This window comes from Peromyscus maniculatus, chromosome 19 (assembly GCF_049852395.1).
Source record: "Peromyscus maniculatus bairdii isolate BWxNUB_F1_BW_parent chromosome 19, HU_Pman_BW_mat_3.1, whole genome shotgun sequence".
NCBI classification, from domain to species: Eukaryota; Metazoa; Chordata; class Mammalia; order Rodentia; family Cricetidae; genus Peromyscus; species Peromyscus maniculatus.
This window is the reverse complement of record NC_134870.1, coordinates 59,539,389-59,565,265: the sequence shown is the minus strand read 5'-3', so window position 1 is coordinate 59,565,265 and position 25,877 is coordinate 59,539,389. Positions and strand designations below refer to the sequence as shown.

Here is a 25,877-nt window from a genome sequence, read left to right as displayed (position 1 = left end):
CCCAGTGCCACCATAGTTTCATTCTGTATGGCTAAACAAAACTATTTTGTATATGTACCACATTTCCTCCATCCATTTATCTCTTAGTGTACACTTAGGCTAATTCCAGAAGTTGGCTGTTGTGAGTAATAACACAGTAAACATGGATGTGGAGGTATCTTTGGAGTATATTGGTTTGTATTTCTTTGTGTGTATTGCCAGGAGTGATATCACTAAATCAATATGGCAGTTCTGTTTTTAGTTTTTTCTACATTGGCTGAGTTGATTTACATTCTCATCAGCAGTGTTTAAAGATTCCCATTTCCACAAACAGCAATATTTACTATTTTTTTCTTCATTTTTAAAAACCTTGGGGGCTGTCTATGTGTTTATGTGAATGTCTGTGTTTGTGTAGCAAGTATGAGTGTGGCACGTGGACACCATAGGACACCTTGGGTGTGTTTCTTGCCCTTCCACCTTGGTTTTAAATGTTGTCCCATAGATCTCTCATGTTCTGCCTTTCTTGTTACTTTTGACTGTTCTAATTCATCTACCTTGTTTCCAGGACTCAATGTTCTGTCTTCCATTTGATCTGTTTTAGTGGTAAGGATTTTTATTTGATATATTGAGATTTTGTAAAATTTCTGTTATCTGTTTTTCCCATTTTCATGTGTGCAGTGTGCATGCCTATGTATATGCATGTTTGCATTGTGTGCAAATGAGCATGCACATGTTGAGCATGTAGAGTCCCAGAGTCCCAAGGATGATATTGAGAATCATCCTTAACCACTCTTCACCATTTTCATTTTGAGGCAGGATCTCACTAGGTATCTTGCTCTGAGGATCCCCTCTCTGCCTTCCTTCCAGGCTGGAAGTCCAGGTGGCCCATCCAGCATTTACATAGATTCTGGGTATCTGAACTCCAGGCCTTACGCAGGGCAAGCCATCTCTCCAGCCCCAATGTTTCTATTTCTTTATTGAATTCCCCTTTCATAACCTATACTGTCTTCCTTATTTCATTCAACTGATTACTTTTCTTTGAAATCATTCAGGAGTTTACTTACGTCATCTTTGACTTTATTGAACATTCTTACAAGCATTCTGTTGAGTTATCTGAGAGTCCGCGTACCCAACTCTCAGTGGAATTCGTTACTGTAGAATGAATATTTTCTGAACAAGTCACATTGCTTTGATAGTTCTTGTTTCTAGTGCTTCTGTATTGAGACTTTTCTGGGGTGGGGTTCATGACTAGGTATTTTAATCACCTCTGTTCTTTCAAATTGAAGTGTTTTCTGTATTCAGGTAGAACTGGTTTACGCTATGATTGAGGTGTACTGAACTAATGGTAGAGCTCAGTAGCTAACCACTCAACCTCTGTGCTCAGGACACTGAGCCCAATCTCCAGTACCGTCCAACATAGACTACAGAAACAACAGCTGATGGGTACATCCACTGGGAAAGTATGCCGACAAGTAATAGGAAACCAAACAATACTCTTAAACTCCAGAGACTCTCAGAGAGTAAAGGAACTGCCAGAAGTGCCAATTAAAGGTAGATGAGAAGAGAAAGGGGAACATGAATCCGGTCAGACAGGCTAAAACAATTCTGCCATTAGAAGATTGAGGCAGGGATAACCCCAAACCCAGACCAGCTTATGCTCTGTGGGAGAGCCAGTCTTGAAAAGAAAAGAAAGGAACAGAGAGATAGGAGAGAGAGAGGAGAGAGAGAGAGAGAGAGAGAGAGAGAGAGAGAGAGAGAGAGAGAGAGAGAGAGAGAGAAATCGAGAAATCCAAGGTTTGTACACAGAATTACATACCCAATAAGGGAGCCATGGTGGCTACGGTTGTCAACTTAACAGGGTCTAGACTCACTTGGGAGATGGCCTTTGGCTATGTAGTCAGTGATTATTAACTGAGTAGGGAAGGCAGGTCCACTAAGGACCATTCTCTTGCTGGGATCCTTGCCTGTATCATAGAGAAAGGAAGCTGACCAGAAGCATGCATTCATCATTCTCTTTTCCCTGCCTTTCTCTGTAGTTGAAACAGATAAGGTCTCAGGAACATAGCCTCCTCCATCTCCCAGGCTTTTCCCCATGTCACTGTAATTCCCTAGCTTTCTGTCCTTCCTAAGAAAGTTAAATGAAGGTAGGACTCCATGATGTGGAAGACTTTGCAATGATGACAGTCTAGAAGAAGTGACAGAAATGTAGGATATTGTGTACACAAAGTAGTTCATAGTGGAGTGTAGCTATTGATAATTACCAGTGGAAATGTATGAAATGTTTATAAAGTGGAGTGGCTGAGGTGTATCAGAGGGTGAGGTCATTAAAGATAAGAGGTCAAGAAACCGAGGCATTAGAGTATTTGGGGACAAAAGTAGAATCTTCAATTCTGATTCTTTTTTCAAAATAAATTTTAACATGAAGGATAAAGCAAGAACCTATATGGATTTCTAGCTTCTAAAAGTACCATTTTTTTTTTTTTTGGCTTTTCGAGACAGGGTTTCTCTGTGTAGCTTTGTGCCTTTCCTGGAACTCACTTGGTAGCCCAGGCTGGCCTCGAACTCACAGAGATCCACCTGGCTCTGCCTCCCGAGTGCTGGGATTAAAGGCGTGCGCCACCACCACCCGGCTTAAAAGTACCATTCTTATTTTAGGAAACTCTTTTACCCTATGTACTACCTAAATTTTTTTCTTGAACCTACCAAGCTGTTTTTGAGATGTGATATTCTAGTGCACCGACCCCTGCTAATTTTCATACAAATTGATTAACCTTTGTATTATCAAAAGACTCACTGGTATATGGGTTTTTGTTCTTTAGTCTATAGTTCAAATATGTCTTTGTCTGACCTCTGCACCTTTTTTTAAAAACAAACTTTGGAGAGTAGATCTCTAAACATTTGGTAGTTTTCCTTTTTCTCCACAGTGTATCTACAACATAGACTAGTGTAAACTAAAATCATTCTATAAGCAGTGGTGAAATTGAAAATTCAGGCAACTGGTGCCATTAATCTCATTCAGAAATTATCTTTAGTCAGTTTATGTGTAAAAGACTTCATACCATAAATGCTGCTTAAATGGTTCAGCAGTGTGAGGAGGAAAGCCAAACAGATGGTAGTTGTGTGTATTTGGAGCCCCTTGGAGTAGTAAATGGTAGCTTTGCACACCTGGCTTTACCAGTCAATTACTTTCTGCTTTAGGTATCAGAAATGGACTTAAGTTGGCTCTAACAGTAATGGGAAAAGACAATAACAAGAAGTTTAAAAGGCAAGACTCTCCTTGTTCCAGAGCTCTAGCTCTGCCTTAACATGTTAGTGTGGCTCCAAGGCTGGACACTGAAGAGCTGTCAAGCTTCCTGTAGTCTCTGTTGTATGTGTTTGGGTAGGAAATAAGCTAGCCACCTACCCTCTTCACCTCCCTCCTAAAACCACTCCCACCCCCAGTTCCTTAAACTGTTCTGTCACTAGCTGTAGGCAGAAGTTTCTCTTCCACCTGCCTGTTCCCAAATATTCAGCAGCCATTTCTCAACTAACTGACTCAGAGGCTTAATATTACTTATAAATGCTTGGCCTACTAGCTCAGGCTTATTACTAATTAGCTCTTACACTTAAATTAACCCATAATTCTTATCTGTGTTTAGCCAGGTGGCTTGGTACCCTTTCTCAATGTGGCATTCTCATCTTGCTTCCTTTGTGTCTGGATGGCGACTTCTTGACTCCGCCTTTTCTCTTCCCAGCATTCTGTTTTGCTTTCCCACCTAACTTCCTGCCCAGCTACCAGCCAATCAGTGTTTTATTAAACCAATTCGAGTGACAAATCTTTACAGGGTACAAGAGGATTATTCCACAGCAACAGGCCCACTCTAAACTAACAACAGTCATCAGAAGCTGTGCATTGTTACTTCTCCCCACATTTGTGTGTATGAGTATGTGTACCTTGCATGTGAACCACTGGATGCATATGGAAGTCAAAATGTGTAGCTAGAGTTTTCCTGCCTTGCCCACAGTCAGGACAAATCTTTGTCACCAGCCAGTCCCACAGCAGCTCAGACCCAACCAAGTAAACACAGAGACTTATATTGCTTACAAACTGTATGGCCATGGCAGGCTTCTTGCTAACTGTTCTTATATCTTAAATTAATCCATTTCCATAAATCTATACCTTGCCACGTGGCTCGTGTCTTACCCGTGTCTTCACATGCTTCTTGTCATGGCGGCGGCTGACAATGTCTCCTTCCCTTCCTGTTCCCTTAATTCTCCTCTCTGTTAGTCCTGCCTATACTTCCTGCCTGGCTATCAGTGTTTTATTTATTGAACAATCAGAGCAACAGATTTGACATACAGACCATCCCACAGCAAAAACGTAATTTGCAAGGTTCTCCCCTTGCACCGTGTTGGTTCCAGAGATCAAACTCAGGCCATCAGGCTTAGCTGCAAGTGCCTTTAGGAGCCTTCTTGCAGGTATCCTACCCCCATATGGAGTTTTAATCAGATTTCAATATTGAAGCTGAAAGAAAGTTAATAAAACTATCTATACAGGGCTTCTAAAAGTGTTCTGAGTAGGCAACTAATAGTATCCATTATATTGATGTGCCAAGTAGTTCAGTTGACATAGTATCTATTTTAGTTTTTAGTTATTCTCTGAAATTTTCAGATCTACAGTAGCTTCAGGAATCTGTGACTATCGTCTTTTTATTTTTATTTTTTCTAAATAAAAGCTGAAATTTTGGGGTAGTTAAGTCACACTAGTCAGACTCCAAGTGTTGAGTAGCCTGCCTGTCAAGAGCACCTGCCTTATTGTTCATTGTGAATGTGGAACATTGCCATTGTTACAGAAAACTACAGACAGAGCTGCTCTGAGTTGTTCATGTGAAGCTTTTGTCTAAATATTTAGCCGCAGAGGGATACTAACACACCTACATACACATAAAAAAATTGTACTAGATTTTATTAGTGATTATATGACCTAGAATTTACCCACTTGAGAAATAAAGGTTATTCATGAGATAATACAATATTTGGGATACTAGTTAGCTTTTAAAATTACTGGGCTTTGTAGACCAGGCTAGCCTGGTCTACAGAGCAAGATCCAGGAAAGGCGCAAAGCTACACAGAAAAACCCTGTCTCAAAAAAAACAAAAAAATAAAATTACTGGGCTTTTTAAAGCCCCCTTTCTATTGAAAAAGTACAAAACTATTTTATTGTCCAGTACTCCCAGATAATAACACTTTGGTATTGGCCCTTGAAGTTTGAAATAGAGATGATGTTGTGACTATGTAGGGGTATAGAGCCCTGGTAATAATCCTGGCACAGCCTTGCTTTCCTTAGAACACCCCCATATGTTTGGTGTCATCTTCTCCGTATTCTGAAGCTCTGTTCAAGTAGAATCAGAGCTGAAGAACTTAGTATTAAGTGCCATAAAATGCTCACTAATGCAGAAATTCTGCTTATAGATGCTTCTTAAAGATTTTTAAAGGTGGGCAAAGTTTTATGTAATAGAGTACATTAAAATTGGAAACAAGTTTTTTTTTTTTTTCTTTTTTTTTTTTTTTGGTTTTTCGAGACAGGGTTTCTCTGTGTAGCTTTGCGCCTTTCCTGGAGCTCACTTGGTAGCCCAGGCTGGCCTCGAACTCACAGAGATCCACCTGGCTCTGCCTCCCGAGTGCTGGGATTAAAGGCGTGCGCCACCACTGCCCGGCGGAAACAAGTTTTTTAGACTTAAGTAAATGATTAAATCAGTTCTGTTTTTTCAAAATGAATTATTTCTTACCTAGCTCTTCTGGCTGATAATTTGAGTAGCTCTTCATCTATAAACAGACTAGTGGCAAATAAGATGCCATTTCATGTGATACAAAAGACAGTAACCCAGAATTCTGAATTAAAGTCCATGTTTCATTGTCAGCAGCTTCCTGTGTACAAAGGTCAAAGACTGAACATTTAGATAATTGTTTAGGAAGATCTCTACAAATAATCTAGTTTCAGGGACCACCAAGTTCGCTTTCCCCACTCTGCCATTTCTTCAAGTACTGCCTTTAACATAGTGTCGTAATTTCCGTTTGTTCCTTACAAATCCAAAGTCTCTTGTAGTTCCGTAAGTACACGACAGTTCTGCGCTGCAGTGCCAGCTTTAATTCTCATCGCCCCTTGTTATGGTTGAAGTCTGAAATGGCCTCCACAGGCTCAGGTGCTGAGGGCCTGATGCCCAGCAGGTGCTGCTGCTTTGGGAAAGGTGGAAACCTCCAGAAGAAAGGAGGTCCTTGTGAGGAAGCCTTAGAAGGTTGTACCTGGTCTCCATTCCCCTTTCTTTGCTGCCTGTCTACTGTGGGTAGACACTTCATATGCTCTTACTGAGGTGATGTTCTGCTGCTCCATGGTCTCAAAATGAGTGCAGAACTATAGACAGATTGTCCAGCCGTGAGCCAAAAATTACACCTTGACGAAGAATCCTGGCATACTGATTCTCTGTATTGTTCCACCTGCCACTTCTGCCTGAGCCTAGAATAACCACCCCTTTCCGTTCTGTCTGAGTTGTTCTTTCAAATGTATCTGGGGTAATTATTACCGAATCACTAGAGTTCATAGCATTTTCTGATTCTTCTTGTTGTTTAGTTTTGTGTTTGTGTTTTTGTTTTCCTCCTTAATATCCAGTAGGCTTATGAATGTTTCTCAAATCTTGGAATATTTACCTTTTCATAACTAAATTGTAAACTACTTGAAGGCAGTGATCATATTTATACAAATTTGTTCTTCATGCTAAAAGGTTACAGCTCTGTGTACTGTCCAGTGCTTGGTCAATAAAAAATGCATTCATTTAGTTTAGTTTCATGACTTTTCCTAGGGAGATATAAGCAAATACCTGAAGACAGACCAAAGAAACAATTCTACCCAAGTCTTTCTTAGAGAGGGGCCTCATGAATTTTGTAGCTGTCTGGGACTTATGTGCTTTCTCCATCCAGGAATGAGTGCTTTAATTTAGAGTAAATAGACACAGGACAGTTTTATGACTATTTTGCTTCGATATACTGTAGGTACTCAAGAGGTACAACAGAAAATAAGGCACTGTGGTCCATACCCCTAGAAGGCTTACAAGAGTGAAGTTTACAGTGGTAATGTTAGGCAATGAGAGATGCTTACTAAATGCTTGAGTACTGACCACTAAAACAGTAGAGGCTCCAGTGGAAGAAGTAGAGAGAGGAAGCAGACCTAATTCCCTTTGACTGTCAGGACAGAAAGAGCTAGGGCTGCTGCTTGGCCTGAGATATCACCTGCTCGTCTGTATGTACTCACCTGTGCTGGCTAGTATTATATCAACTTGACCCAGTTAGTCATCAGAGCAGAGGAAGCCTCCATTGAGAAAATGCATCCATAAGATCCAGCTGTAGGCAAGCTTGTTGGGCATTTTCTTAATTAGAAATCCTTAGGCTGGTAGTCCTGGATTCTATAAGAAAACAGGCTGAGCAAGCCCAGGGGTGGGGGGCAGTAAGCAGCACTCCTCCATGGCCTCTGCATCAGCTGCTGCCTCCAGCCAGGATCCAGCCCTGCTTCAGTTCCTGTCCTGACTTCCTTCAATGATAGACTATGATGTTGAAGTGTAAGCCAAATAAACTCTTTCCCTCCCAATTCACTTTTGGTCATGGGTATCATCACAGCAACAGTGACCCTAACTAGGACCCAAGTATTGTTTTCAGGAACGAGGGGTGTGTTTGTGCTAATTCTTATTTTCAGACATACTCAGATTATGTATAGACGTCACACATAGGGTGATGTTGATGTCAATTGAGTTTAAGATGTGCTTTGAAACTGAAAAGCCTTAAAGCAGTGGTCAGGAAAAAGCATAAGGAATATATCATGAAAATGTGGATAAAAATGCTACCAAAAATGACAGTGGCTTACCCTTGGTATGGAAAGTGTAAGTTATTTTTCTTATTGCCACATATGTTCTATACTTATAACATACAAGAGCAACAGAAGTTAAAACTGCACAGTAGAAAGAAATTAATGGTCTTAACATTAAGAAGGTAAAACTTGAGAGAGAAAGAAGGAAAAACTTGTACTGTAGAATTGAAAGTTCTGTCAGGAAAGAGGGTTCCTTGTAACTGCAGTTCAAACTTGAGAGTAGAGATAAGAATATGACCAAGTCATTGTTCAAGACTTGAGGATTTTGACTGTTTACTTCTCTAGACTCTAACAGTGAAAGGTAGAGCTAGAGAAAGCCAACAACACCAAAGTGAAGTGTCCCAGAGGTTGACTTACATGGTCCAAGTCCACCATATCATCTGCTTTCCCAGTAGAACATACTGCTGTCAGCCTTTTAATACTATGACTGGTGTTTCAAAGTTATTAGTTTGTTTCCTTGCTATATTGAAATTCCATTAGCTAGATAGTTTAGAAACCATGGAAATTGATTTCTCACACTTCTGGAGCAGGGAGTTCAAAATGAAGATGTAGACAATTATGTTGTTTGGGTGGGTCCCACTCATGGTTCCTAGATAGCCATCTTTCCCATGTAAATCTACATGGTAAAGGGCTGATAAGCTCTATGGAGTCTTTTAAAAGGGTACTTACTCCAGTTTGAGATCTCTGGTCTTTTGACCCAGTGACTTTTAAGACCCACATCCTAATACTACTGCCTTTGCAGGGGACACAAATATTCAGACCATCTGTAGTGTTGAAGGCTTTTGTATGTTTGAGAAGATATTTCTGTTTGACACTAGTGTCAAGATGAATTTTTTATTACCGTAGTAATTGTAGTAAAAGATTTATGGAGTACAGTACATTGTGATATTTAAAGGAATGCATACTTGGTATCCTGATCAAATCAAGGTGACTAGCATTTCTCTCCCTTCCCCCTCCCTTCCTCCTCCCCTCCCTCCCTCCCTCCCTCCCTCCCTCCCTCCCTCCCTCCCTCCCTCCCTCCCTCCCTCCCATCCTCCTTTTCTGTTTTGGCCGGCATCTCTCAAAAGTAAGTGATTGGTTATGGTAAACTACAGTTGTTTCCCCTGTGCTGTATAGCACACTAGCAGTTACTCTTGTCTGTGTTTTGGTAACCATCATCTAACATCCCTCTGTCATTCTCCTCCACACCCTCCCCAAACTCAGTAATCTATATTCTACATTTAGATTTATAGTTTTAACATTTACATAGGAGAAAGAACATGTAATGTTTGCCTTTTTGTATCTGGCCTCTTTCACTTAATGGTATATCTTCCAGTTTCATGTTTTGCCTCAAATGGCAGGATTTTATTCTCTATGGCTAGATAATCTGTGTGTGTGTGTGTGTGTGTGTGTGTGTGTATGTTTATAGCCCATATTTTCTTTATCCACTCATTTCCCACTGATACCTAGCTTCATTCTACATCTTGACTGTTATAAATAGTACCTCCATAAACATTGGTGTTCTCACTTTCACACTCTCCTTTCCCCCAACACACACACACACACACACACACACACACACACACACACGCACGCACGCACACACATACACACACACACACAAATTGATATAGCAAATTGATATAGTGACTTCATCACCTTTGTATATATAACCCAGTAGTAGAGTGGCAGGATCATAATAGATCTATTTTTAACTTTTTATGGAACTCATTTACGTTATCTCCAACTGCATAAGAATTCCCTTTTCTCTAGATCTTTAGCAGCCAGCTGTAGATGTAATGGTCTTATTAAATAAGAAACACAGAGCCAAATGCAGTTAAAAGCCCAAGAGGTCAGAACAGTAGCTAAGAGCCGAGACTTAAAACCGCCTTCTTACCCCTTGATGCCATCCTTCCCCTCAGAAAGAGACCTACTTCCTGTGTGTCTTTTTATTGACTTTCTGTTCTGCCTTCTCATTGGTTGTAAACCCAACCGCATGACCTCATTACTGCCTGTCTATACAGACCTCCAGGTCTCGATGGTTTGTATTGAGATTAAAGGTGTGTGTCTCCAAACTGGCTATATCCTTGAACACAAAGACTCTGCCTGCCATGTGATCGGATTAAAGGTGTGCGCCACCACCGCCGCCCCGGCTTCTGCTATGACTTGCTATTAGCTCTGACCCCCAGGCAACTTTATTTATTTACATACAAATAAAATCACATTTCAGCACAAATGAAATATCACCAGAGCCAGCACTTGTTATTTTTGTAGTTTTGATAATAGCCATTTTAAGTTGGGTGAGATGATATTTCATTGAGGAGTGCTTGTCTGTTGTTTGTTTTTGAGATAAGACCTAATAGCCCAGGCTGACCTGGAACTCACTACATAATTGATATACTTGAACTTCTGGGTCTCCTGCTTCTTCCTCCCCAGTGCTGGAATTCTAAGTGTGCACCACCACATGTGGTTTATGCCTTGCTGGGCATAAACCCAAACCTAGGGTTTTATGACTGCTAGTCAAGTACTCTTGACAGCTGCGCTACAATCAATCCTGTTTGCTTGTTTTTAAAGGAGCATCTCTTTGAATGGCCCGGTCTAGTTCGGGTTGGTTTTGTATAAGATGGTATTAGATGAGAGCAAAATGTGAAATTTGAATTTCTTCTCATAGACCCTCTCAGTACCATTTATTGAAAAGGCTGTCTTTTTTCTCCAGTGTTTATTTTTAGTGCCTTCTGTTAAGAGTCAGATGGCTGTAGATATAAGGACTTTATTTCTAGGATTTCTATTCTGTTCCTCCCAGATTTGTGTCTTGTTTCTTCTAGGCATTTTTGTTGTTTGTTTGTTTGTTTGTTTTATGCGGGAGTGTTTTGCCTGCATGTATGTATGTGGACATGTGTGCTTAGTTCCTATGGAAGCCAGAGGGTGTAAGAATTCCTGGAACTGGATGGAGTTGCATACAGTTGAGTTGCCATGTGGGTTTAGGGACCTGAACCTGGATCTTCTGCGAGACTAGTCACTGAGCCATCTCTCCAGTCCTGTGTGTCTGATTTTTAATGATAGTAACAAGCTGTTTTGATTAATGTACTTCTATGAATACCTCCAACTCTGTTCTGTTGATCAGTATCACATTCCCTATTATGGATCTTTTGTGTTTACCTATAAATTTTAGGGTTGTACTTGATAGCTTTTTGGGAAAAAAATACTGGGCTCTTTTTTTTTTTTTAAATGGGTATTGCACAAAGTCTAAATTGTTTTAGATGGTGTAGAAATTTTAACAGTAGTAAGTCTGCTGGTCCTTTATAGAAGAGAAGTCTTTTTATATGGGTTTTTTTCTTTTATCGAGTGTTTTGTAAGTGTAGAGGTTTTTTTTTTACTTCCTTGATTAAATATATTCCCAAGTTGTTTGTGAATGGGATTGCTTAGCAAGTTTTAAATTTTTATTTATTTTTTTATTTTATTTATTTTTTTTTACAAACTTTATTTTATGTGCATTACAGACAGTTGTGAGCTGCCATGTGGGTGCTGGGAATTGAACCCAGGTCCTCTGGAAGAGCAGGCAGTGCTCTTAACCACTGAGCCATCTCTCCAGCCCTTATTTTTTTTTTGTTTTTTTTTTTTTGGTTTTTTTTTTTGAGACAGGGTTTCTCTGCGTAGCTTTGCGCTTTTCCTGGAACTCACTTGGTAGCCCAGGCTGGCCTCAAACTCACAGAGATCCGCCTGCCTCTGCCTCCCGAGTGCTGGGATTAAAGGCGTGCGCCACCACCGCCCGGCCAGCCCTTATTTTTTATAGAATATATTCTGATCACAGTTTCCCTTCCTCCAACTCTTCCCAGATCCTCTCCACATCCCCACCCACCCAGCTTCCAAGCCTTCCTTTCTCTCTGTCTTTTCAGGGGAGAGAAAAACAAAACAACAAAAACAGACCAAAAAAAAAAAAAAAAACAGAATAAAAAATAAAAAAACAAAGAAAAGGCAGAAGAAACACAAATACGCACACACATACACATAAAAGAAAGAAAATAATGAAAACTCAAAATCAGAAACCATAATATACAAAAGACCAGTAAGACCAAAAAAAAAAAAAAAAAAAAAAAAAGACCAAACATGCAGTAAAAGACAAAAAGTCTTCAGGTTAATGTTGTGTTGGCCACCTACTGCTGGGCATGGGGCCTACCTTTAGGTGAGACTCCATTGGAAAATTTTTTCCTTTGCAAGTAGGTGCCATTTGGTTGGTGTTGTTTTTCACTAAATTCAGTAGCTGCCCCTTAAGCAACTCCTGTCCTAACTGGTAATTGCGATTCCGCAGCTACCAGTAGCGGATTGGCCACATTGGCTGTAGCCTGGTGGGAATTCCGTTCCTTCAGGCACCGACTGTATTACAGCAGCTAAAGGGAACTGTATCTAGATCTCTATTCCTCTGTAGAACTCAAGATTCAAAGGCAAATACAAAAGATCCATAATAGGAAATGTGATACTAAACAAAAGAACAGAGTTGGAGGCATTCATAGAACTACATTTGCTTAGAGAGGCTGAATAGCTAGTAGCTAGCCTCCTTTCCTAGCTCAAGTCTACCCCAAATCAGCATGTTTTTCTGCTCAGCTCCCATTTAAGAACCCTAACTACACCTAGTTCCTCCCTACCACTTCCTGTCATTCAGTTGCTGACTCAGTCTTCTGACCCAAGGGTAATTTTATTTAATCAAACAAAGGTAACATGTCTTCACATCATTAAACAAATACTCCATGGCATAAACGAATGTAGTACATCTTAAATTAATACCCACAAGAGTTAGGAATGGGAGCTCATGTCCACTTCCCTCTCTCAGAGCTGGCACCTCATTTGGTTTAAACCTATACAGGCCCTATGCATGCTGTAACAGTTCCTATGAGCTCCTAGATGGCAGTCCTGTTGTTTCTGGAAGATACTGTTTCCTTAGTATCATCCTCTGGCCCTTACAATCTTTCATCCTCCACTTCTTATAGCTCCCTGAGCCCTGGAGGAGGGATTTGATGGAGACATTCTGTTTAGGACTTGTTGGCAGAAGTTTCTCTCCCTCCTGCCTGTTCCCAAATACCCAGCAGCCACTTCCCAAATAATTGACTGGGAGGCTTAATAATACTTATAAATGCTCGACCGGTAGCTCAGGCTTATTGCTAACTAGCTCTTACACTTAAATTAACCCATAATTCTTATCTGTGTTTAGCCACATGGCTTGGTACCTTTCCTTAGTGCAGCATTCACATCTTGCTTCCTCTGTATCTGGCTAGTGATTCCTTGACTCTGCCCTTTCTCTTCCCAGAATTCTCCTGGTCTGGTCACGCTGCCTATACTTCCTGCCTGGCTACTGGCCAATCAGTGTTTTATTAAACCAATTTGAATGACGTCTTTACAGTGTACAAGAACATGATCCTACAGCAAGGACTGAGTGCAAAGTCTCTCACTCTGCACGTTGTCCAGGTGTGGGTCTCTGTGTTAGTTCCATCTACTGCCAGGAGGAAGCTTTTCTCACAGTGACTAAGCAAGCCACTGATCGTTGGGTATGGCAGAATGTTGTTAGAAGTCATTTTATTGCTATATTCCTTTACCATAACAATACTAATTGGTTTTCACTTGGGCCCAGGGCCTTTCTAGTCTCAGGTTCTTGGCCACCTGAGGAGTGTCAGGCATGGGTTCCACATCATGGAGCAGGCCTTAAATCCAATCAGAGATTGGTTGGTTGCTCCCATGTTTGCACCATTATGCAGGCAGGTCACCATTGTAGATGGCAGCGTTTGTATATGGGTTGCTGGTTGCCTTCCCTCCTCTGGTAGCTGCAGAGTACCTTCCAGTACCATGAACACTAGTCAGTAGGGGTGAAGACTCTAGTTAGGAACCTGCTTGACTTCTCCCTTTTGATGAAATAGGTAGGTGTTATCTTCAGTAATGGAACCTTACCATCAGTTTGTGGAAAGCAACTAAACAGCCTTGGCAGTAGCCAACAACTCAACCAGATGTAACCTATCCCTGGAACTGGAGGCTTCATTTGGAGGGGAAAGATGTCTGGTTGGGGCCTTGTCTCCCACATTATTTGGAGTTCTTTCATACATGTATATATGTTAAGAAGCTGTTACAGTAAATGTATAAAATCATGGCATCTGCAAATAAAGATATTTTAATTTCTTTCTTTCATATTTAGATCCCCTTGTTCTCCTTCAGTTTTCTGAGTGCTCTAGCTGACACTTCAAGTACTATTTTGAACAGTTATAGAGAAAGTAGACAGCCTTGTCTTGTTCCTGATTTTAGTAGAATTGCTTCTAATACTATCTGTTTAGGTCAGTGGTTTTCAACCTTTCTAACGCTGTTACTGTTTAATATAGTTCCTCATATTGTGGTGATTCCCAACCATAAAGTTATTTTATTGCTACTTCATAACTGTAATTTTGCTACTATTATGAAACGTAATGTAAGTATCTGATATGCAGAATATCTGATACGTGACCCTCAGGGCATCTTTAGGTTTAGGTTGATGTTGGCTTATGGACTTGCTTGTAGCCCTAGGTTTTTTTTCAAGACTTTTATCATTGAAGGGATGTTCAATTTTGTCCAAAGCCTCTTCTTTTTTTTTTTTTTTTTTTTTTTTTTGGTTTTTCGAGACAGGGTTTCTCTGTGTAGCTTTGCGCCTTTCCTGGAGCTCACTTGGTAGCCCAGGCTGGCCTCGAACTCACAGAGATCCGCCTGGCTCTGCCTCCCGAGTGCTGGGATTAAAGGCGTGCGCCACCAACGCCCGGCTCAAAGCCTCTTCTTTTCTGCATCTAATAAGATGATCATGTGGTTTTTGTCTTTCAGTCTATTTATGTGGTGGATTATGTTTATTGGTTTACATGTGTTGAACCATTCCTGCACCTCTGGGGTGAAGCCTACTTGATCATTGTAGATAATTGTTTTGATATGTTCTTGGATTTGGTTTGCAGATATTTTATTAATAAATTTTGCATCAGTTTTCATAAGTGACAAAGTTCTGTAGTTTTCTTTGTTGGGTCTTTGTGTGGTTTAGCTATCAGGGTAATTGTGGCCTCATAAAAAGAATTAGGCAATGTTCCTTCAGTTCTTATTTTATGGAATAATTTGAGTAGTATTGGTGTTAACTATTCTTTGAAGGTCTTAATTCTGTGCTGACTCCATCAGACTCTGGGCTTTCTTTGGTTGCAAGATTCTTAATTATTGGTACTTCACTAGGGATTGTGGATCTGTTTAATTTGCCTATCTGATCTTAATTTGACTTTGGTAGGTCTTTTATGTCAAGAAATGTATTCATTTATTTTATGTTTGGTTGAGTACAGATTTTTAAAGTATGTACTTAAGATCTCTGGATTTCCTCAGTTTCTATAGTAATGCACCCTTTTATATCTCTAATATTATTTATTTGGATCTTCTCTCTTTCTTCATCTTTTAATTTGGCTATTAGTTTATCAGTATTACTGATTTTCTCAAAGAACCAATTCTTTCTTTCATTGAGTATTTGTATGTGTCTGTTTCTGTCTTTTTTATTTCAGCTGTTTGAATATTTCTTGCTGTCTGCTTCTTTTGGGTGTTATTTCTTCTTTTTGTTCTGGAACTTTCATGTATACTATTAAGTTATTAATATGAGATCTCTCCAGTTCTTTTTTTTTTTTTTGTATAGGCACCTAGTGTTAGAGCTTGCCTCTTAGAACACCCTTCATTGTGTCCCATAGGTTTGAGTATGTTGTATATTCATTTTCATTCAATTGTAAAAAGTTTTCAATTTCTTTATTTCTGTCTTGGCTCATTTAACATGTGCTTCCATGAATTTGTATACTTTCCATTGTTTCTATTGTTGTTGGTATCCAGCTTTAATTCATGGTGGTCAGATAGGATAAAAGGTATTTCAGCTTTCGTATATCTGTTGAGACTTGTATAGTGTCCAAGTATCTGTTTCGGAGAATGTTCCATTAACTGCTGAGAAGTTGTTAAATTCTTTTGTGTTTGGATTCAGTGTTATATAAGTAGCTGCTAGGTCCATTTGATTTAACCCAGGCATTTCTCCATTTAGTGTTTATCTGAATGACTTGTATATTGGTGAGAGTGGGGTGTTTAAGTCATCCACTATCACTGTATGAAGGTCAATATGTGATTTTAACTGTAGTAGCATTTCTTGTATGAACTTGGGCATCCTGTGTTGGGTGCCTTAATGTTTAGAATTGCAGTATCTTCATGGTGGATTTTTCTTTTGTTGTAGTATGTAGTGTCCTTCCCTATCTCTTCTAATTGGTTCTGGTTTGAAGTCTATTTTTGTCAGATATTAAAATGGCTACACTGGCTTGCCTCTTGGGTCCATTTGTTTGGAAAATATCTTTTTCCATCCTTTTACCGAGAGGTAATATCTCTCCTTGATGTTAAGGTATGCAGATGTTATTGGATGCAGAAGAAAAATGAATACTGTTTTTATTATCCAATGTTAATCTGTCTTTTTATTAGGAAATTGAGGGCATTAATGTTGAGAGTTATCAATAAGCTGAATTTATTGATTCCCTGTTATTTTGTTATGATGTGGATTTCCCCCCTCTTGATTTACTGGTCTAGGATTATTTACTCCTTGTGTCTTGGATGTGTGGTTAACCTCTTCAAACTGAAGTTTTCCTTCTAGTGCCTTCTGTCGAGCTGAATTTTTTTTTTTATTTTTGTATTTATTTTTTTTGGGGGGGGGCGGGGGGAGACAGGATTTCTCTGTGTAACAGTCCTGAAACTCTCTCTGTAGACCAGGCTGGCCTTGAACTCACTGAGATCCGCCTGCCTCTGCTTCCCAGGTGCTGGAACTAAAGGCATGCACCACCACTGCCCAGCTTAGAGCTGAATTTTAAGATAGACACTGCTTAAATTTGGCTTTATCGTGTAATATTTTTCTTTCTCCATTGTTTGTGATTGTGTTTTGCAGAATATAATAGTCTAGCCTGGCACCTGTGGTCTCTTAAAGTTTGTAGTGCATTCATCCAGGCCCTTCGGGCTTTCAGAATCTCCTTTGAGAAGTCATTTGTTATTCTAAAGCAGTGGTTCTCAACTTTCCTAATCTGTGACCCTTTAATACAGTTCCTTGTGTTGTGGTGACCCTATCCCCCAACCATTGCTACGCATAACTGTCATTTTGCTACTGTTATGAATCATAATGCAAATATCTTTGTTTTCCAATGGTCTTAGGTGACCATTGTGAAATGGTGGTTTGATCCCCAAAGAGGTCATGACCCACAGGTTGAGAAACACTATTCTAATGGACTTGCTTTTCTGTGTTACCTGATCTTTTTCCTTTTCAGCTTTTAAATTCTTTCTTTGTTCTGTACATTTAGTGCTTTGATTATTATGTGTTGTGGGGGATTTCTTTAAAGGTCTTGCCTATTTGATGTTCTGTATGCTTCCTATACCTTGATAGACACCCCCTTCTTTAGGTTGGGGAAATTTTCCTCCATGGTTTTGTTGAAAATATTTTCTCTTTGACTTTGGTTTCTTCTTCCTCTATTCCTGTAATTTGTAGATCTGGTCTTTTCATGGTGACCCAGGTGTCCTTCATGTTTTGTGCATAGAGGTTTAGACATTTCCTTGACTGGGACCCCCATGTCTTCTGCCATGTCCTCGGCACCCAGGATTCTGTTTCATGTCTTGTACTCTACTGATGAGGCTTACCTCTGAGTTTTTTATTTCCAGTTTTATCTCAGTTTCGGTTTTCTCTAGTGATTCTATTTCTTTGTTAAATACTTTCCTGTCATGAATTGTTCTCAATATTTTCATTCTACTGTTTGTTCCTGTTTTCACAAACTTTCTTAAGGAATTTGTTCATATCCTCTTTAATGTACTTGAACATGTTCATAATTGCTATTTTGAAGTCCTTGTCTTACATTTCTCAGGGCCTAGTTCCTAAGGTTACAGTTTTTGGTAGAAGCATATTGTCTTGGCTGTTAATATTTGTATTTTTGTGCTGGTTTCTAGGCACCTGGAGTTCTGATGACTGAGGTGATTCTAGGTGTGGATATTTGATCTTTGTGTGCTGAGTGTTTCCGTCCTTGGCTTCTGCTAATCTCGGAAAGTGTGTGGCTGTGGGTTGCCTGCAGAGAGTGTTTTTGTAGTAGTGGGTGGCAGAGAGGAGTAAGAGATGGCCTAAGAGAAAAGGCTGAGAGAAGCCAAGGGAAAGAGCTAAGGGGTCCTGTCCACACCAAGAGGTGGACTCCCCAGGAAGTCAGAGATGTGATGTGAGGAAGAGCCCCTGAAAGTGAGTTACAGTAAGACAAAGAATAATCTGGAGAGACAGGGATGAGCAGGCTAGGAGGATCCTGCACTTGTATCAAGAGCCTCCACTGAATGGAATTAAAGTGGGAGAAGGGGCACCTTTGAGCTGGTTATTACAGAGCTGAGGGTAAGAAGGGGGGATGATAATGGAGGGCAGGAGGGATGGTGTGAATTGCCACAGGGGGCCCAGGTAGATAGTTAGTATGTCTTGGTATCGGAGGCTGACACAATGGAATGGGGATGGGTTAGAGAGGAAAGCCCACTGGAAGGAGGAAAGCTGGGTCTGTATCAAGGTTTGGTGTTAATTCCCAAAGAATGCATGTTTTGAATTGGTAAATAAAAATGATAGATTTTATATGTTTTTTTAATCATGCAGCTTATTAAATTTGCCAATTCTGTGAGTCTTGGTAGAGTCTAGTTTTTTTTTAATAGATAATGTCATTTGCAAACAAAGATTTCACTTCTCTTCATACACATATGTCCCTTTCATCATTGCTTTGGCTAAAGTGATATATTGAAAAAGAGTAGATATCCTTGTGTTTGGATAGGAGAAGAAACATGGTGAGGTTTTCCTCATGTTAGTATGGCATTGGCTACAGGTCTGTCACATGTAGAAGTTGTGTTGAGTACTGATTCTTCCATACCTGATCTGTTTGGGATAGTTATTGCATATGTTCTTTTTCTACATCTATAAAGATAATCACAATTTTTCATTAAGCTGATGTGTTGTTAGGTCTTTTAATTTTCATACGTTGAAACATTATTGCATTATTGCACCCCAGTAGTAAATCTCACTTTTCATGCTGTATAAACTTTTGGCTATGTAGTTAGAATTGATTTGCCAGTATTTTGTGTGTGTGTGTGGGGGGGGGGTTGTTGTTAGTGTTGTCTGTTCATCAGTGATACTAGTTGTACCATTGTCTTGTTTTAGTGTCAGAGTCATGTTAACCTTGTACAATGAGATCTGACTTTAATTGAAATGTAGTGTCCAAATCACCTTGAAAGAGAAAATATTCTGTTGTCCCTTTGAGGAACTGCATGGTGTGTATATGTGTGTTTTAAATTAAAAAAGAAGAAAAGGGGGTGCATATTTAGTCACAGAGTGTTGTGTGTTGATTATGAAAGTGGTTAGGTGATCAGGGTGGAAAAGGAATTAATGAGGAAAAATTAAGACCAGACACCACTTAAAGATTTTTAGGACTTCAATGGTCATCAAATAGCAGGTATATAATCAAAAGCAAGAGAAAAAAATTAGGCAGTAGGGTGCTTACATCTAAAGAGGATGTGCAAAGGTTGCCAAGTTCTATTTGGTTACTGGGAGCAACATTTACCCTATGTAAACATTATCCTACACACACACACACACACACACACACACACACACACACACACACAAAAAAAAAAAAAAAAAAACACAGAATTTTATTGGGGAGAAGAACAGCAGGATCAAAAACAATTAAAAGATTATTTTTATACTTTATAAAACGTAATACACAACACCTAGTGCACAATTAAGGTTATAAGTCATTAAACACATGGCTATTTTGGATCAAGGAACATATAAACAACATAGTTTTATTCCAGTAAAATTCTGGAAAACTAAATTTCTGTAGCACCAAATAAATAATATACTTTTGGAAAAAGTATTTAGCTAACTTATGCAGACTTTTGTACTAGCAAGAGGCCTGATATAACCAGGTATATGGTACCTTTGCTCTACTGGATAAAGTTTAGTCCAAAAGAATTGGCAGGTATCCAAGTTGGCCAGAAACTTGTTACCTAGAAATAGTGCTTGCAAAGCAGGGATGTTGGCTTTAAGTCAGGGCTCCTCAAAGAAAGGATACACAAAATAGAGATAGACTTGCCAGAATTCATTCCAAGGGCAGAGCATACCACCCCAATATCAGAAATGGAGCCCTACTAGCCATCAAAGCTCAAGAAAAAATGAAATGGAGAATTATAGCCCTCAAACTGCAGAACAGTGCAGTCCCAGGACATTGAACAAGACACTTCACTGTCTTACAGCATGCAGAGAGTAGAACAGTGCTGCTTCCAGCCAGACTCTGTAATTAGAAAAACAAACCCAAACTCACATGTTCAGAGACTCACGGGTAGTGACAAGTGGCCTAGCCCTGGGGTTCCACAAGTGAACCCAAAAATTGCTATGAAAGAAATGGCAAAGACTTTTGGCCATGCCAGTCTTGAAAAGGATTATAAGAAACCTCATTAAAAAAAAATTTGCCTCAGAAAGATGATTCAGAAACAACTGAGTATAATACCAGATAGAAGCACTAGCAAGAACATGAACATAGGGTGCAAACTACCTGAACTGAAGTTAATTAAAACAGCTACTATAAGCATACATTTCTACCCATAACTTTTACAAAGCGAGAATGGGACATACTAGGAATTCCCAAGGAAAGGGATAGGAAATAATGAGAAGGGAAGGAGAGGATGGACAGTAAAGACCCATATCCTAAAAAATGTACCACTTGAGCTAGTGTGTATTTAAAGGACATACGGGCACCCCTGAAATAATCTAAGTGGAAAATGGTCTGGAGAGATGAATCAGTCTTTAAGAGCACTTGCTGCTCTTTCAGATTTCCAGTACTCATGTTGAATGACTTAAAACTGCCTGTAACTCCAGCTCCAGGGGAATCTGACAGTTTTCTGGCTTCTGCAGGTATCTGCTCATACACATTGAAATACAAATAAGTCTTTAAAAAATTAAGTGGAACATAGATAGGAACCAGAAAGTCACATGGCACAAGATATGAAGGACAATACAGAGAGACATGAAGAACATAAAACACCACTGGAAAAGTTTAAATTCAGAATACTAACAAATATACACAAGCCAGATACTTTTTTGACTTCCTTATATAGTTAGACTATAGAACCAGTACAAAGCCAATGCTCACAAAAATATGCAATAACAATGTTGGACATCTCTACAGGATTAGGCTTAGCTTTAGCAGCCACTAAAGCAGCAGCTTTTACAAGTAGGGCATTAATGCTATGGAATGCAGCCTATGTATGGCCTAGGGTAGTAGGAAGTGAACAGAGAACCCATGTCAACACACAAGCAGTACCCCTTTATGAAGGGAGGCTACAATGGAATTTTCACTTGCCACATAATACTTGATGTAGGGTGATCTGTGAGAGCTGGTAGGAAATGATATTAATTACTAGAGAAGAAATAAGTTAGAGTTGATCTTATAAGCTGGATAATTCATTAATAAAGGTTTGTATATGATGACAGATTTTGCTTTCTCTGTCAACTGTCTACTCCAGATAATGAGCCTTCATGTAAAAGTAGGTATTAGGAACTACTAGTTTTGTTTTGTTTTTTTTTAACTCTTACTGGCTGTTAGTAGTAATGCAATTTATAATATAAGATCATCTGTTTTCACAATGTTAGAAGTAATAAATTGCTGGGATGGAATAAGGACTATACATTGGTAGTTCTTAAAATTCCATCTACTGCTGAGAAACATGCATTTAAAGAGACTAAATGCTTTGCTCAAAAATATTCTTGATTAAGGACTGTCTTTTTCTGAAGTCCATATTCTTTTAAAAGTATGTCTTCTCTTTCAGCGGAGTGAGGGAAGGTTATCTTGGCATGATTGTATGTGTGGCCAGAAGAGGGTGTTGAATCCCCTGGGGCAGGAATTACAGAGGGCTATAAGCTGCTTGGTAAAAGTGCTGGGAATTGAACTCAGGTCCTCTGGAAAAATAAGTACTCTTAACTGCTGAGCCATTTCTCCAGCCCCTTGAATTCTTTAGACAGGATCACCCTTTGTAGCCCAGGCTGTCCCCCAGCCTCCATCTTGTGCTCCCCCTGCCTCCCAAGTACCTTGTCACTCTGAATTCAACACTAAAGCCAAGTCAAATTATGAGACACTTTTTTTCTCTTTCTCTTCTCTTGATATAGGGGTGAAAGGAGATAAAATACCAGGCTGTTTCTTACCATCATCAATAATGTATGTGATTTACAACTTTGTTATTACTAAGGCTGTTACAGAATAGATGCTACTGATCACAGCTATCCAAACCTTAACACTTGTGAAAGTAACGTATTTACAGAGAGGATTATATCAGAAGTAGCACATGATTCTGTAAGAACTCTGTTAAAGCAGGCATCATTTTACTTGTTGACTTAGGCAAAGTCTGCAAGCAAAGTACATGAAATTATGTCCCCAAAACGTCTGAACTCAGATTTGTACAACAGAAGAGTCCTTGCAAACATCCTGTTTCTAGTTGTGAAAGGGCTTGTTCACATTACCCTCTGTGGTGTCTGCTGAGCAGACTGTTGGTGTTTGAAGGATGTTTTATGAAATATTAAAATCCCAGTGCCTTAAAACTATATACCTTACCACATTTCCTGCAGATTAGGTAGCAGTTTGTCTGTCCTTTTATTTCTAATGGATAATGGGTAATTTTTTAAAGAGTTTGACTTAAAATGGAAATCTGTGTATAATACAATAATTTTTCTAAATCTAGTCTCTGTAGAAGCTGATATCCATCATCATCCTTCAAAATGCAGTGGAATGTACCACGGACTATGTCTCGGCTGACACTCAGGACATTCTCAGAACCACAGAAAGCCAGGCTCTTTGAACACCACCAGAGCATAAAAGGACCGTTACTTTGGCGTAGAGGTGAATGCAGAGTGGTTTGGACACCACACCTTCGAAAGCAGTGGCTTCATTTACCTGCTGTTCAGTGCCTTGCAACGCAAAGGAATCTATTAGATGCTCAGCCACCCCAACTAGGAGTCCTTCGCCAGGAACGATGGGAGCAGGATATTTTATCCAAGAGGGTTTTATCTTCCAGTGCCACATCCCGAGACTCTCCATCCGAAAAAAAGGAAGAGCAAGATCCTTTACAAGACAAGTCTATTAGTCTTTATCAACGATTTAAGAAAACCTTTAGACAATATGGAAAAGTTTTAATTCCTGTGCATCTAATAACTTCCGGTATTTGGTTTGGAACATTTTACTATGCAGCTATAAAGTAAGTCTTGGCTTAGTTGACTGCCTTCTCACGTTTTATCACAATGTTAGTCTTCTTGTTTATACTGATAGCCTTAAATAGTTTTGATTTTATTACCTGTATGTGTGTATGTGTGTGGCCAAGCACGTGGAGGGCAGAGGACAACTTGTGGGAGTCAGTTCTCTCCTTCCGCCTTGTATGCCCAGGATTGAGCTATGTCAGGATGTAGGCAGGCACCTGTACCCACCAAACCATCTTGCTGGCCCTTCATTTTTTTTTTAAAGATTTATTTTGCTTCTGATATGCACATGTGTCTGTGTTGGGGGTATGTACATGTGAATGCAGGTGCCCACAGAGGCCAGAGACATCAGATTCCTCTAGAGCTGGAGTTAGAGGTGGTTGTGAGCTGCCCTATGGAGGTGCTGGGAACCAAACTCTGGTCCTGTGCAAAAAGAGCATCCACTCTTAACCACTGAGCTCTCTTTCCAGCCCTCCTTCCTCTCATGCCTTCATTGATAGAGGAAAACTACTTTTTGTAGCTATCTTCACATTTAATGAGAATATCTAACATTTTGTTTATGGGTACAGTGTTTTGATCCGTTTTTAACTGCCATCTTCATTCACTCCTTCAACAACCAAATACAGTAAGTGGTGCGGTTCTTCCCATTTATGAATGTGGAAAGTTTGGATGAGGGGAAATAATTCAGCTAATGAGAGGTGGAACTGAGTAGGTTTGTCTCTCTTTGAGCTGTCTCCTGGTCTCATTGCTGACGGCTGTGCATGTTTAGGAGGACTCAGAAGTAAGGTCACCGTTGTTGTTTTGTTACGTTCATTTATCGTCGGATGGATGGGAGTTCAGAAGGGAACTTGCAGGAGTCACTTCTCTCCTTCCTCCATGTGGGTCCCAGGTTGAACTCAGGCCAGCAGGCTGAGCAGTGAGCACCGTAACCCACTGAGCCATCTTACCAGCCCACAGAATCATGAGTTCTGTACTTACATGTTTCTATGGTGTTTCTACATGCGAAAAGCTACTCGTTTTGGTGGGTGAATGGCATTGGTGGAAATTTGACAGGCTATCTTTTGCCAGAGCCTAGCTAACCTGAACTCATGGCAGGCTGAGACTGATTGTTCACTCTGATTAATAGCATGGTAAGACATTTTGTTCTGATCAGAAGTGAGATTGGTAGGCCTGCCCTCTGGTGTTGAATATAAAGTGTTGAAATGCATCCTTTTTGTTGCAGTTCCCACCTTTTAAGGTAAGGTGTATTATCACTCTGTTGGAAGCGGGGAACCCTGCAGTTCTGCCCTCAAGGGCCACATGCCTGGGCCTGAGGGTGGCCTAAGCATGGGAAGGAGACACTTGCTGACTCTTTCAAAGTCCACTGATTTTTAATGCCTGGTTGTGTTTAATGGCTTGGTGATATGGCATTAACAAAATATAACAGTTGTGTTTGGCAGAAAAGCTGATGAGCCTGCTAAATGGAAAATACTGTTACCAGAGTTTTTAGGGTCAAATTCTGGGCCTAGACTTAGCCCCCTTTACTACTCTACTTAAAAGACAAGTGATGGTGAAAAGCAGAGAAAGCTGGTTGATTCACTGACCAGCATGGGTCCTGTTACCACTAGCCACAAACACAGACCTGAGTCCACCTTTGTGGTACTGATGTGAGGTTTAGGTTTAAATAGAAGACAAGAGGTAGGTATAACTACTCAGTTCTGGTCAAAGTGTGGTCACAATACATCACTTTCCGCCATTGTCTTGGCTCACATCTGTTCATTAAGTCAACAAGCCCTCCACTCACTTTTGGCTGGCCTCCGGGGCTCTAGCATTTTCCTCTTAGCAGATGACCCCTGAGGCAGTTCCAGTCCTTGGGGACCACTGTCTCTGCAGATAGCTGACTGCAGAAGGACAAGTGTCTCCCTTTAAATAATCTTCCCTCCTGCCAGGATAGCTACAGTAGCTTCCCAAGATGGCAGGAAATGGGGTGCTCTTCTTGGGGAACATGGGGTTTGGGTGTTCTTCACTGCAGTTCTAGAGGAACAGGTTTTATGTAATTGATGATGTTCTGTTTCTTTGCATTATATTGTTTGTTAAAGACACTTTCTATACATGTTGAATATTTGTAGAAGTCCTCAGAACTGCCCTATTTGTTGACAGAAGGTATTCCGTTCTGACGGCCATTTAGTCCTGCCATCTGGTATGTGGCTTTGGACATACTACATTTTCTTTCTGGAGCTGCTTGAGGAATCTTGTGGTTCAGTATTGTCAAAGGTCATGTCTTCTCCCAGTTTCTGGTCTTGGGGGAAACCTAGTCTTTAGTTAACTGAACATGAAGTTTGTGTTTGGCCTATTGTTCTTTGTCAATAATAACTCAGGAGTCAGCTATCCAGTAAGAACCTGAATGATGAGAGAAGCAGGAGAAGCAACCAGTGATCTCCTCTCTCTCTCCTTCCTCCCTCCGAAAGGGCTGAGATCCTCTCTCAGTGCTGCCTTACTATTTCCTGTCTCCTATCTGTCCTCAGTCCTCCAAAACCTCTGTGGTTCATTTTGGTCAGCTAGTGGCTAGCTCCACCCTCTGACTCCAAGCAAGCTTTATTGTCAGAATACGATCAAAATATCACATAACAGCCTATTAAAAAGAATTTCTTCCTTTTACTTCCCCTTGCTTTTTTGATAAACAAATTATGTTATTGAAAAAGTAGACCCTAAATATTTTGGAGATACTAGCTGTATTCTAGATTTCTTTAGTTCACC

At 40.0% G+C, this 25,877-nt stretch overlaps 1 protein-coding gene across 3 annotated transcripts in view; it reads left to right on the top strand.

Moving 5' to 3' along the window:
• Fam210a (family with sequence similarity 210 member A) overlaps positions 1-25,877 on the top strand; it is a 40,658-nt gene that overhangs the window by 4,091 nt on the left and 10,690 nt on the right. For 2 of the 3 annotated variants that reach the window (XM_015999677.3, XM_076555423.1), the window contains exon 2: positions 22,631-23,143. In XM_015999677.3, the coding sequence (XP_015855163.2) occupies positions 22,668-23,143 (476 nt within the window). In that variant the 5' untranslated portion in view covers positions 22,631-22,667. Of the gene's footprint in view, positions 1-22,066; positions 22,111-22,630; positions 23,144-25,877 lie in introns of those variants that run through there. The other variant, XM_042263760.2, reaches the window with a different exon arrangement.